General features: G+C 24.9%; 1 protein-coding gene and 1 pseudogene across 1 annotated transcript; both read left to right on the top strand.

Moving 5' to 3' along the window:
* The first annotated feature begins 704 nt into the window (after positions 1 to 704).
* Positions 705 to 1,324, top strand: LOC114168143 (auxin-responsive protein SAUR68-like). Its single transcript, XM_028052877.2, has one exon. It carries the CDS (start codon positions 748 to 750, stop codon positions 1,168 to 1,170), a length of 423 nt encoding a protein of 140 aa, XP_027908678.1. The 5' UTR covers positions 705 to 747; the 3' UTR covers positions 1,171 to 1,324.
* A 1,296-nt stretch (positions 1,325 to 2,620) lies between these two features.
* Positions 2,621 to 3,043, top strand: LOC114170427 (auxin-responsive protein SAUR64 pseudogene; annotated as a pseudogene).
* Positions 3,044 to 13,042: the final 9,999 nt, after the last annotated feature.

Raw genomic sequence — 13,042 nt, 5'->3', positions numbered from 1 at the left:
ATATATTTGAAATGGGATTTTTGAGGAAAAAAAATATTTTATTCCACATATAATCATATCCTCATATTATCCAAGATTCTTATCCAAAACCCGATCTCATCCAGAACGTTATATACAATGATAAAATTTAGTTTAGATGTAAAATAAAGCTCTTTTAATAATGTGTATATACATATCAGAGTCTGAAACATTAAACTTTGTCTTCCATTGTGAGAATATGTTGCGTGGGAAAAAAAAGTTGTGCCACAATCATCATCCAAGTTGTGTGTATGTGCCTCCCTTTATGTAAACAATTAGCCCTCTACACTCATCAATGCTAGACAAAACATTTCATGTATTAAACACTTGATACACCTGTAACTGTTTTACTTTTTTGTTTTTTGTTCACATTCATGCATCTCACAAAACTCATGTTACCTTAGTTTTAGGGTTTTATCCAAAACTTTAATTTACGGTTCGTGTACCTTCTACTATGAAAACGATGTAGCATAGTAGCATGTAGTTTTTTGTGGGAAGTTTGTTTAGGATTAAATGATCATCAATATTATGTGTCGTAGACCAAACATATATAATCAGCAACAAGCCCAATTCATGTTATGTGGTTCCAACATTACGACACGTGGCCATGCACCATATCAGCACAACACTAGCATATGCTGCTGTCTGGTTTCGTGAATATAAATACCAGAACCTGCGAGATCAAATTCAATTCAACAACACAACACAACCTTACAGAATTTCTACATCATGATAAGTGCAAAGAGGCTCATTGAAATGGCAAGAAAGTGGCAGAAAATGGCTGCGGGAAAACGCAAGAGAATTTCATACCCAAGGCACCATAATCTTCATTCTTCAGCACCAAACAAGGGTCACTTCGTCGTTTATAGCGTCGATCATAAGCGATTCGTGGTTCCCTTGAAGTACCTCACCACCAACGTCTTCAAAGAGCTTCTGAATTGGTCTGAAGAGGAGTTCGGTTTACCATCTAATGGACCCATTACGTTGCCTTGTGATAGCATCTTCTTGGAGTACGTAATCTCGTTGATTCGGGAACACGTTCCCGAAGAGGTTGAGAAGGCTTTGATCACTTCAATGGTTACGTGTCACCACTTGGCATCATCATCATCATCTTCTTCTTCTTCTTCGCGTATGATTATTTATGGCTTCTGAAGCCGTTTTGATATATTTGTGTATACAAAATTAAAATTACAGATATAGATATTGAAGTCTTGTAGAATCTCCATTACTTTCTCTGATGCTTCAGAACCAGTTTTGTAAATTATATATGATACCGAATCCAAGATTTGAAGAACAATTTCCAGAATATGCTTCAGAGCTTCCTCTCTTCGCTTTTTTCCAGTCTTAAGGTTACAGCCATACGATATAGGTCTATAAAAAGGTCTACTTCCACACCGTTCATTTTTACTATAATTCTACATATAAGACAAATAAGAAAACCACATGGTATGTTTCAATATAATTTGGCATAACGATTTATTTTGTACAGATTAGAAATATCAATGTTTGGGTATTCCAACATAATTAATTCTTTACCGATCAAACTTCAGACAACTATTGATCAAGCCGAAAAAACCTACGTTAGTTGATCATACATTAATTTGATGATAAACTTTAACAAATTGATACATTAGTATATAAGAAAAAAAATATGTCAATATGAATTCTAGCCATGACGGTAAAATACAGACTCTTATAGTTATCTCTGTAAATACCTTCGATAATAGGAATTGTAAAAATTAAACGAATTTAGATTTATAAATCCGACGTATACGCAAAACACTTCAAATTAAACAAACTAAAACAAACTAAAAAAATCATATACCTTGATGTTATACAGAACTGAAACCAGAACTTTACGTTCCTTTGATTCTGATATTAGTTATAAGATTTAACATTACACAGAACTAAAATGAGCTAAGTTTTTTCCATAACCATATAGAAACGAAGTAAAATTGGTTAATTTGGTTGCCCCCAAAACAGGATTCACAAATACACATATCTCCGACACAGAAAACAAGTGGACACTAATGTTGTACAATTATTTGAGCAACGTGAGTGTCTCGAACTATTGTGTTAAAGTTCTGATGCAGTGAAAGTTGGAAAAAGTAGTCGAAAGTAAATGCATTTGATTTAGCCATGAAAATGTTGTGCGAGACAGTTCAGAAAAGAATTAAGATCCAACATGCCCCGTTTCCTTGCACTCTCACTTGTCCATAAGTCGGCGAATACCTACAAATTTCACAATCAAAGTCATAACCACATGCTCCACCATTTGTACACACTTCTCCCAAATAAACACAATAATGTTCATTTTTTCTCTCCTTCTTGCCCACCACTCTGTCCTTTCTCCAATCCAATAAACCATGTCGCAAGTGGCCAGTCACAGATATTGCATACATCACAAATAAATTTGGGACATGTATGTTATATAACTCCATGCATCCATGCATGCACCCTTGTAACTTACTATTCTGCTACATTTCAAGAATTTGTCTGTGAATCTGTGACTATATAAACAATCAACGAATCCTTAGATTCTCGTATCTTATATTGTAGAAGCTAAATTGCAAGAATGATTAGTTCAAAAAAGATCATCCAAATGGCTTGGAAGTTGCAGAAAGAGATCACTAATTACCAAAGGAAGAGACTTCTGTGGCCGAAGACTCATGAAAATGCAGCATCAGCAGAAGGTTGCAGCGTGTGGACGAAGGCTGAAAAGGGTCACTTTGTTGTTTACAGCATTGATAAGAAGCGCTTCGTGCTTCCCTTACTGTATCTGAAAAACAAGATTTTCAGAGAGCTTTTCAAGTTGGCAGAAGAAGAGTTTGGTCTTTGTAGCAACGTGCCTTTAACGTTGCCTTGTGAAGGGGCGTTAATAGAGTACGTGATAACGTTGATCCAGAGAAACGTGACTAAGGATGTGGAAGAAGCTGTGTTGATGTTCATAGCTACCGTTCGATGCCAATCGTCCTTTGATCTTCATCGTGAACCCACCAACCAACACTTGCTTTGCAGCTACTGAACTGAACCACTCATTTGCAAAGTTCACTTCTTTTCTTTTTCTTTTTTTTATTGTAACCTATTCTTTGAATTCATTTTGCTATTGACAGATGTATCAATAAACGAATTACACATTGATAATTCGAAAACGATTCTATTGCAATATAACTGTATTTAGTCGTAATTAATGTCGTACCAAAACGAATAACTGTATATATTACACAAAAATTATGTTAAATTTATTACTGTACAAAAATAATTTTTGTATGCTGGTGTACCAAATTTAGTCTTTATGTCAAAATCAGTTCAAGATTAGAGATTGTGTACTATCATACAACAGTTACCGGATATAAGTAAATAGTAGTTCAAAGATAAGTTTTAACATTAGATTCTGTGACTTGAAATAACATCAAGTTTGAAACACTCATTCTAAATTCTTTATTTTTCGGTTTAGCATAACCCTGTACCAAAGCACTTTTATATTCTTTTCACATTCAAATTAAATAGTGTTACATATATTTTTTTAACTGGTGTCCTTAAATAACTCGTTTATTTTTTCATTTTGTCAAAAATCATTTATTTTTGTTCAAATTATATATATATATATATATATATATATTCTTTAATAGTTCTCACTACAAAATAATAATTTATAATTGTGGTTATATTTAAATTTTTGGGTTTTAACCCCAATAATAACTTTACCCGTGGTTTGAGGTTCCTTTGGAAGAATTAGTATCACTGATAGATTATCGAAAATTTTTAGAGGGGTTTTAAATCTCCAATAGGGATTTCAAATCTCCAGTACGAGTGGAATTTCAAACCCTAGTATTACTTGTAGTTTCAAACCCCCAGTATGCAACAAATTTAAATATTTTCTATTGAGATATCCTATTTTGTCTGTTTCATATATTTTAATTATACATAAATCATGAAATTAAAGAAAAATTATATAAGATAAGGATTTTAAATTTTTTGTATTTATAATTTGCATATAATTAACATTCATGAAAGGATCAAAGAACAAAGTAATTTAAATATCAAATAATACAAATGAAAAAGTGTAAAAGTTAAAATTATAGAAAGTAATTATAATGTGATTTCTTGTAAATAAAACAAAGACATAATGAAAAATTAAACACAGTATAAAAAAATGTCTCATTAACAATTAACAATTAATTTGAGTAACCAAAAGTTGATAATGACTAATTTAAATATAAATTTACGAAATAAAAATGACTGGTTATTAGAATAATTACTATTATGAATAAAAAAATTATAATTGGTCGTTTAATTGGTTTCTAAAATTCAACTACCAATGTTTTATATAAAATATATTATAAAAAAATGTATATTATTATGCAAAACATTAATTATGTTAAATAATTTATTACTGCATAAAAAAAAATTGTATTACATTTTGTATCGTTATAACTAGAGAATAATGAAATATAGGACAATTATATATCTAAAAAAGAAGTTTAGATTTTTTACTGATTTTTTCAGTGTTGTTTTCTGTTGAGTATTAAGAATTTATTATGTTGATATTTTAAATATTTTTTTAATATATTTTAAAATATCAAAATTAATGATAATCAGTATATTATTGAATAATAGTAGAGACGCATCACAAAAAAATCAGTAAAAATTCTAAATTCCTAAAAAAGATAAAGAATTATATTTTTAGAATTTGATATCTTAATAGAAAAGTAGTTCAAAAGTATATTTGTACACTTTCTGACTTGAATTTACATGTTGAAGTAACATATTCGTAAACACTTATTCTAATTTTTTTTTTTTTTTTTGATTTAGCATAATCTTATACCAAAACACTTTTATATTCTTTTCATATTCAAATTAAATAATGTTAGATACCTTTTTCAACTAGTGTCCTTGGATCACTTTTTATTTTCTTTTTGTCAAGACTGATTTATATTTTTAAGTTATATTTTTTATTCTTTCTACACCTTTTCATAATATCTCTACATACAGACATAATGATATTATCAGAAATACTTTAGAAGTTCAATTCATTGATTAATTATTTGAGCAAGCAGACATTGATCAAACATAATATATTGGCTAAAACGAATTGAACAAGAAAAACAAAATACTTCATTTGGTTATCATTATCAATCTTAAGTATAATATTGAGTATTTAATGTCGTAATAATAACTTACAAATTTAAGCGCTTTAATTTAAGATTTATTCATATTAATAATTTAAATATTGAAAATGGTATTTTGAAAGTATATACTATGATGGTGGGTTTGGTTCGCGTGGTTTATACTAAAGCTAAATTGGAAAAATTTGTAGGCAGCCCAAAGATACTTTTTTGGTGGGTGGTTTTGTGGTGGAAATGATTACAATGGTTCTTAATAAAACAAAGCCAATTTCATTTTCCAACAAAACATTGAAGAATAAAAATCAGAATCAACAACTTAAAAGTGAACAAAAAATATTAGTGGTGTTTCACCCAAATTAGAGGAGATTGGAGTGCGTGCATACACTTTTTCTCTAGATAGTTTGTGTAATTCAAATATGAAGTTTTTATATCATTATTTTTAAGAATAATAATATTTTGATTATTTTTTAAAAATTTATTTTTTTAATTATTTTTAGATTATCACATCACATCACTAAAAACCAACAATTGAGAGGTGATATGAGTTAAAAACACTTTAAACTTTTTTTTTTATGAATAAGCATTCCATATTTTAATTCTCACTCAAAATTTATCATACTTTTAAATACATACATTAAACTTTAATTTATTTGAATATATATTTGGATTTTATATATTTTTATAAAATATATAGCATATATTTTAATTTTGTTATAGTTACTTTTATAATTTTTTATCTTTTTAAAATATTTGTTCCAACAACTTTGATTTAAATAGATCAATAGGTGTAGTGACATTCATATTAATAATGATAATAATAAAAATAATTTAGTAAAAGAATATTTAATTCAAAAGTTGTTTGAAAAAATGTTCATAAAAAATAACTTACATAGTCATAATAAAATTAGAATTTTAGATCTCCAAGTTAAGTTTTAAGGATTAATTATAGCAAAATTATAGCTCAAGAAATCTCGATATATAGAAAAAAGTTTGAATTTGAGCAAAAATAAAACAAAATTTATGGAGTGTATTTGTAAAAGGGTAAGGTTTAGAGGATTAATTTTTTTTTAACTAAATCTTATTATATAATTTATTCATTTGTCTATTGTTAAAAATTGTGATAAATGTATTGTTGTGTGCTCAAACATTTTCTATCTTTCACGTTATTTTGTTTTGTTAACAATTTTTATTTTATTTTTTTCGGGTGGGTATTATTTTGGATGGAAAGAAAAAGAAAAAAAGATGGTGGTTCTATCCCTTCTACTAACAAGTTAGAAAAATAAGATTACTTTAATAATTTTAGAAAGAAAAGTGGGAGAAATTGTGTGTTTAATTTTTTCGTTAACAAAAATTAATAACTAAAATTTATTGATAAAATAAAAATGTTGAATACTAAAAATACCTTGTAGAGAATATAAGTTCAAGTATTATATTGAAAAACTTCCGTTAATGGAAACTTGAGTTGAAAACACTGTTGGAGAAATAAACTTGATTGAGAAAGCAGTGATGTTATTAACTTTGTTCTTCTCCTTTATCATTTTGTTATTAAAAATTCAGGTTGCTTTAAGATATATTTTTTTATGTGTCTTAATTTTTTTTAAATATATTAAATAAGATACGATACTATAACATTTTCTAATGTTTAACTGAAAGGAAAAAGAGTAAAGTCAAAGGAGAATGATAATTTGACATTTCTTAAGAAAATTACTGTCAATTTATAACTCAGAGTTATCTTTCAATATTAATTACTGTTATTAACAAAATATGGGTTTTTAAATGGTAATAATTATAAAAATTATCAATTCTGAACAAAATACATAGACATAACGTATCTGAAATAATAAGGGTCAAATTCTCCACCCAAACACAATAATAGAAAATCTTTTACCGAAAGGAAATGAAGTGAACTTATACACATATTCCATTCCCAAACACCAAAAGTAAATTTAATTAATTATTATGTGTTTCCCATTATAACTTGGTTATCACTTCAAGAATCTCAACCAATTGTCTTTATATACATATTATATAAATTGATCCGTTCAGTTTAAGAGCTCCTAGTATAGTTTTTATTATTTTTAACCGATTAAAAATTATAATAGATATTGTTTTCGAATATATATATATATATATATATATATATATATATATATATATATATATTACAAGAAAATGTTTCTTTAATAATCAATTTTATTTGTCAAAAGTTTGTTAGTTACTATAATGATAAATTTAAGTACTAATTCACAATATAGAAATATTGGTTAGTAAAAGAGTCAGAATTATAAATAAAATATTATAATTGATTTTTAAAATTTACTTATTAAAATTTTAGTTACTACATAAAATTGATCACTAAACATTAACGTCAAAATTTTTCCTACCAACAAAATTGATTTTTTGTTAAAAATAATCCAAGTGTAAGTCAAAAAGTTTTATCTTTAATAAAATAGACAAAATTAAATATTATATAAATATAAAGGTTCATAACTCTATTATCTTAATCACTAGCGTACACACAAGCTAGTGATATTATAAAAGTTAAATACACATTTTTTAAATATATGTGATATTATATTTGTAGGTGATGATAATGTAATGTTATTAAGTTAATATATAAAATAAAATTATACTTATTAAAAATAAAACAAAACATATTAGAAAAGATGAGAGAATAACCATGGATAAATAGAATAAAAAAGAAGAACATATATAGACGATTTTATAAAAAAAATTATAAAAATAAAGATTAATTTTCAAAAATTTAATAAATAATTATATCTTAAAAGGTAAAATTGATATTTTGAAATTTTTTATATATTATTATAGATAATCCACGTAAAAAAAATATAAACTTATCATTTACAAATTAGATTCTAATTAATTAATTAATAACCAATTATAATATTTTATTTATTAAAACAATCTCATTTTGACCATCTTTTCTCTCGAATCTATTCATTTTTACAGTTAAATCTTTCATCTAATTCATAGGCACCCTTAAAAACGACAACCCAAATTTTAATAATCCTCTTTGTTAACAACCTTTAGGAAAAAAAAAAACTTTAATGTTACTTTTCATTTGTGTTGGCAATCCACAAAAATGTTCCATTGGCGTATGGTTAGACGTGTCCAGAAAAAAGTAATGGATGTAATTATGATATCAGGAAGATGGGTTTGTAGATGTGACACGCCCACACGATAATGCTTTTCCTTGACCATGTCATTTGTAAAATTCTCCACCATAGTTATTATTTCTCTACAAATCAAATATTAGGTTGGCATAGAAAAAAAAAATTATGTTTTACATTCAAATTATATTCTTGCCATTTTATTTACTTCGATTTGAATTATATATATATATTTTTTGGCATTTTAAGATATTTTATTACTATTTATTAAAAGAGTATTTAATTGATAAAATAATAATAATTTTATAATAGTAATAATTTTTAATTTTTAATATTAATAATTCTAATATATATAATTTAAATTTAAATTAATATAACAATATATTTTTTTTAAATATCGTATACTTCTCGATACAAATGTGATATTCAATAACGTATTGTGCTATCAGATACAATATCATATCTATTACATTTATCTCTCTTACATCATAAATAATATCTCTACAATTCATATATTGGGTTGGTACAGAAAAAAAAAAAACCTGTTTTACATTTAATTTATATTCAAAATTCTAATTTAATAGGAGACGTGACCTTATGTAATTTTTGTGTTTAGGCTTTCAATATATTTTTTTTATTTTATTTGAATATAAATTGTATTTAACTTTTTTATTTGGTTATTGATTACAAAATTATTTATTATTCGGCATGCTCTAACATGGTATCAGATTAAAATTAGAGCATATCCTAACGAACTTTCTTGAATATTTTGTTTCACTCAATATCGGGTCGCTAAACGGACCACCCACTAATCTCTTGTCCCACACACGAGATAAATATACCTTGGCGTGATGGGTGTGTTGGAAGTCCTGCATCAACTAGAGATAATGTTATTTCATAATATATTAGTGAGGTGCAAACCTCACTTTACAAACCGGTTTTGTGGGATTGAGTTAGGCTTAAAACCCACTTCTAAGATAATAATTTTTTATTATTTATACAGTAGTGTTAAATACAAAATTTATCAAGAAAATAAGATTATATTGATTTCATGTGATGGAATGCTGAAGAATATTTTATCATATCATTATAAAATCTATTATATAATATTTCAAATTTCAGGATAAATTATTTCAAAAGAGCATGATATTTCTTTTAGACTTTAGACACCACTAAACATTTTTTGTGGTATAACAGTTGAACTAAATTTCATTTGGCTAGCAACACGAGTTAGATAAGATTTAGTTGTTACGATAAATAATGGATCATATCAAAGAAAGGTCCCTTTTGTAGGAAACCTTGATATCCCAATATTGGTATGTTTTACAATATTTTTTATTTATTTTATTTTTTTCGAATTCAAAGCCCTGAGAAAACTAAAACTTATAATAGAAATGGACAAAATAAACTTATAATTAAATTAAAATTATACGACCAAATCCTAAAAATATTTAAAATAATAATATAATGTATTTTTAATCCTAAGAATAAAACACAGTACACAAATTCCAGTTGAAAATCTGGATTCTTTTTCAATTTGTAGATTAATTAAAACACATGATCATGTATTTAAGAAATTGTACATAGTAAAAGTTTGTTATTTATTGTGAAGTTAATTTCAATACTTAAATACGACATTCCTTTCACTTTTGCTTTAAAATCAATATATAAAATGAATTACCTGTACGCCATAGTTATTCCTTCCGAAACATGACTTTCACTTGGAGTTATTTTCCATTAATTTCATATTAGTTTAAAGTATATTTGTAAAGAGTAATATTTGATTTTTAACTTAATTAAATAATTACTAATTACTTTGTATTTTTTATGTTATATATTTAATACAGTAAAAAATGTAAAAAATGTAACATATATAAAATATTATCTACTTGTATTTCATATACTCTTTTTTTTATCCACTTTGCATTCTTCTTTGTGCATTGTCACTGTTTCCCACTAACCACAATTGGAACAGACTGAGTGTCCACTTTTTTTCGACAAATGTATCTTATTATCTTATGACCAATTGTATCAGCTACTAAATATTTTTTTAACTTTATTTTAAGAGAAAATTATTTTATTTTAAAACTTTAGATAAGTTTAATTTTTTATCTTTAAAAATATATAAATTTAGTTATTTTAATTAAATTTTATTGAATTTATTTAATGTTTCAAATACATTTTTTAATTAACATTAAAATAAAAAAATATAAATAATTCAAATATTATCACAAAACGTATTTAAAATATCATATAAATTTAATAAAATTTAGTTTAAAAAACTAACTTTAGATATCTTTAATAAAGTTAAGAAACTTAATTTGATTAAAGTTTTGTTTTAAATATGTTTCTCGACTAAAATTGAAACGAACATGTCAAACAATATAAACAACTTAAATACTATCACAAAATGTGTTTAAAACGTGAAATAAATTTAACAAAAATAATTAAAAATATTAAATTTACAACTGAGAAACTAAATTAGGTAAAAATAATAATTTCAAATTTCACTCAAAAGAACAGAAATTATATATAAACTTTAGTGAAATAATTACACTAATTAATTAATTAATCATTTCTAATACTAGTGAAAATCCTATTTCATTTTAAAATATAAAAGGTTTGGTTAAGCAATTGGGTGAAAAGATGAAAGCAACATGCACGAGACCAAACACCTCACCAACCGTCGTGAGAGTTTTAGTTTCCTTTCTTAGTGTAGAAAAGATAAAAAATCTAAACCAGACACGATATGAGATTCAAAAAGTGAACACGACAAAGAAAATGAGTTTGTTGGAACAATTGTATACTCACATTTCATTCATCTCTAAGATGTATATGATTGATGGATTGATTAACTTATTAATTAATTTTATACAGTCATTAAAAATATCAAAGAAACTTCTTCTCACCACCCATTTTTTATTATCTTTGGTCAAATCAAATTAGATTAATTATTGCAACTACCACATAATTAAGGATCCTTAATGATGTTAAAGCACATGATTAGATATTTAATTAATTTAAGTGTATTTGTTGCTTTTATAATAGAGAGGAGATAAGTGATCAAATTAGAATAAACATTCCTACACTCATAATTCATGTGGCACTAGCACATGACCAATAAACCAAAATAGGGTTTGATGAAATTAAACTATTAAAGAATATATTACAATAATCTGTTCAATAAATATATTAATTGGTTATCCTAATAAATACATCATTTTTTTTTGTTGTCCTAATAAATGCATCATGTTGTACTACTCTAACTTTTATTATTTATTCCAAATGAAAGCACCTTAGTTAATATTATAAGATTGTTTCTGTTGACAACCAACAAAATTCACAAATAAGTTTTTTTTTTAATAATACAATTTAAATCACAATAAGAATATTCGTGAATCTGTTTAATTTAATGTGAATCGTAAAGGAAGACAAGACGTGGAAATAAATTATGGTGGAAATAAAATTAACTTTTGACATAAAAAAGAAGAAGAATATATACTTTTATTAAGTTAGACTATTCAAACTAAATACGTACTGAGAAATTATAATATTATTAAATTATGATATTTGAGAGGTCTTTTCTAATATCATTATAGGAACCTCTTTGTTATCAAATATATTCTTAATTAAAATAATACAAATATATTTTATACAAATATATAATCTCATAATTTTAACATGTGACAAATAAGACGGTGAAATAAGAAAACAGTCACACCATCAAATTAGATTAACAGAAAAATTAAATAGTAAAAAATCAACTAAAAATATATATATATTTTTTGAATATTTAATAAGAAAATGTAAAAAGAAATCAATTTAAAACACTTAAATTATAAAAGACTTGAAAGTTATTTAAATCTTAATAACTGTTTAACATCTTATATTGCGATGATAAATGTTTCAATTATATAATACTATATCAAAATTACACATAATACAAATTCTAAAAATTCAATGTAACAATCGTTTACTTTTTCAAATAAAAATTCCATGTACTATCAGGTAATACTTATCAAATCAACTTATATATATATATAATAATAACTTTTTCAAATAAAAAAAGTACCGTACAATTTTAAAAAATGAAAAATTATAAAAAATTAATTATTTTAAGAATATTAAATTATTATATTCCTTTTTGAAAATAAAACTTTTATCTACATGATAAAATATATATGTGTACTTATATATTTTTCTATTAATTCTTATTTATCAAATAATTTATTGAGTTTGTGGTTTAGAATAATAATTCCTTTAGATCTTTTTTCTTTTATTTCCAAACCACAACTATTATTTTATTTTAATAATTTATTTAAATTTTATTAGTATTACTTTGATATAATATTTTATTTGTTAAAACTAGTTGTCAAATTAGGTTGAAGGTTCTTCGTCTTGGCGTATATGCCTACTCGTTTAAAGATCCACATTACTTTAGTCACACATAGTTTATACATAGGTCATGCAAAAGTTTTCAATCAAATCAAATCTAAGATTTTTTTTTAATAATTAAAGTTTTGTTTTTTTCAATAGTTTTTTAATAAATTTTAAAATATATTATAACTTTCATATATAATCTAACTTAGTAATATAAAATTGTCTTATAAAATAAAATTCGTAATTATTTATATATTTTAAAATTATTTTATTTCTAATCAAGATTTATATCCATAAATTATTTGATATTAAAAATGAAAACTTTTATCGATTATATTTAACAATGACAACCAACCTTCACGTGGATACTAATTTATTTATGAT

This window comes from Vigna unguiculata, chromosome 11 (genome assembly GCF_037176805.1).
Source record: "Vigna unguiculata cultivar grain cowpea cultivar isolate G323 ecotype 2 chromosome 11, ASM3717680v1, whole genome shotgun sequence".
NCBI lineage: Eukaryota > Viridiplantae > Streptophyta > Magnoliopsida > Fabales > Fabaceae > Vigna > Vigna unguiculata.
The sequence above is the reverse complement of the archived record's forward strand: the minus strand, read 5'-3'. Positions and strand labels throughout refer to the sequence as shown.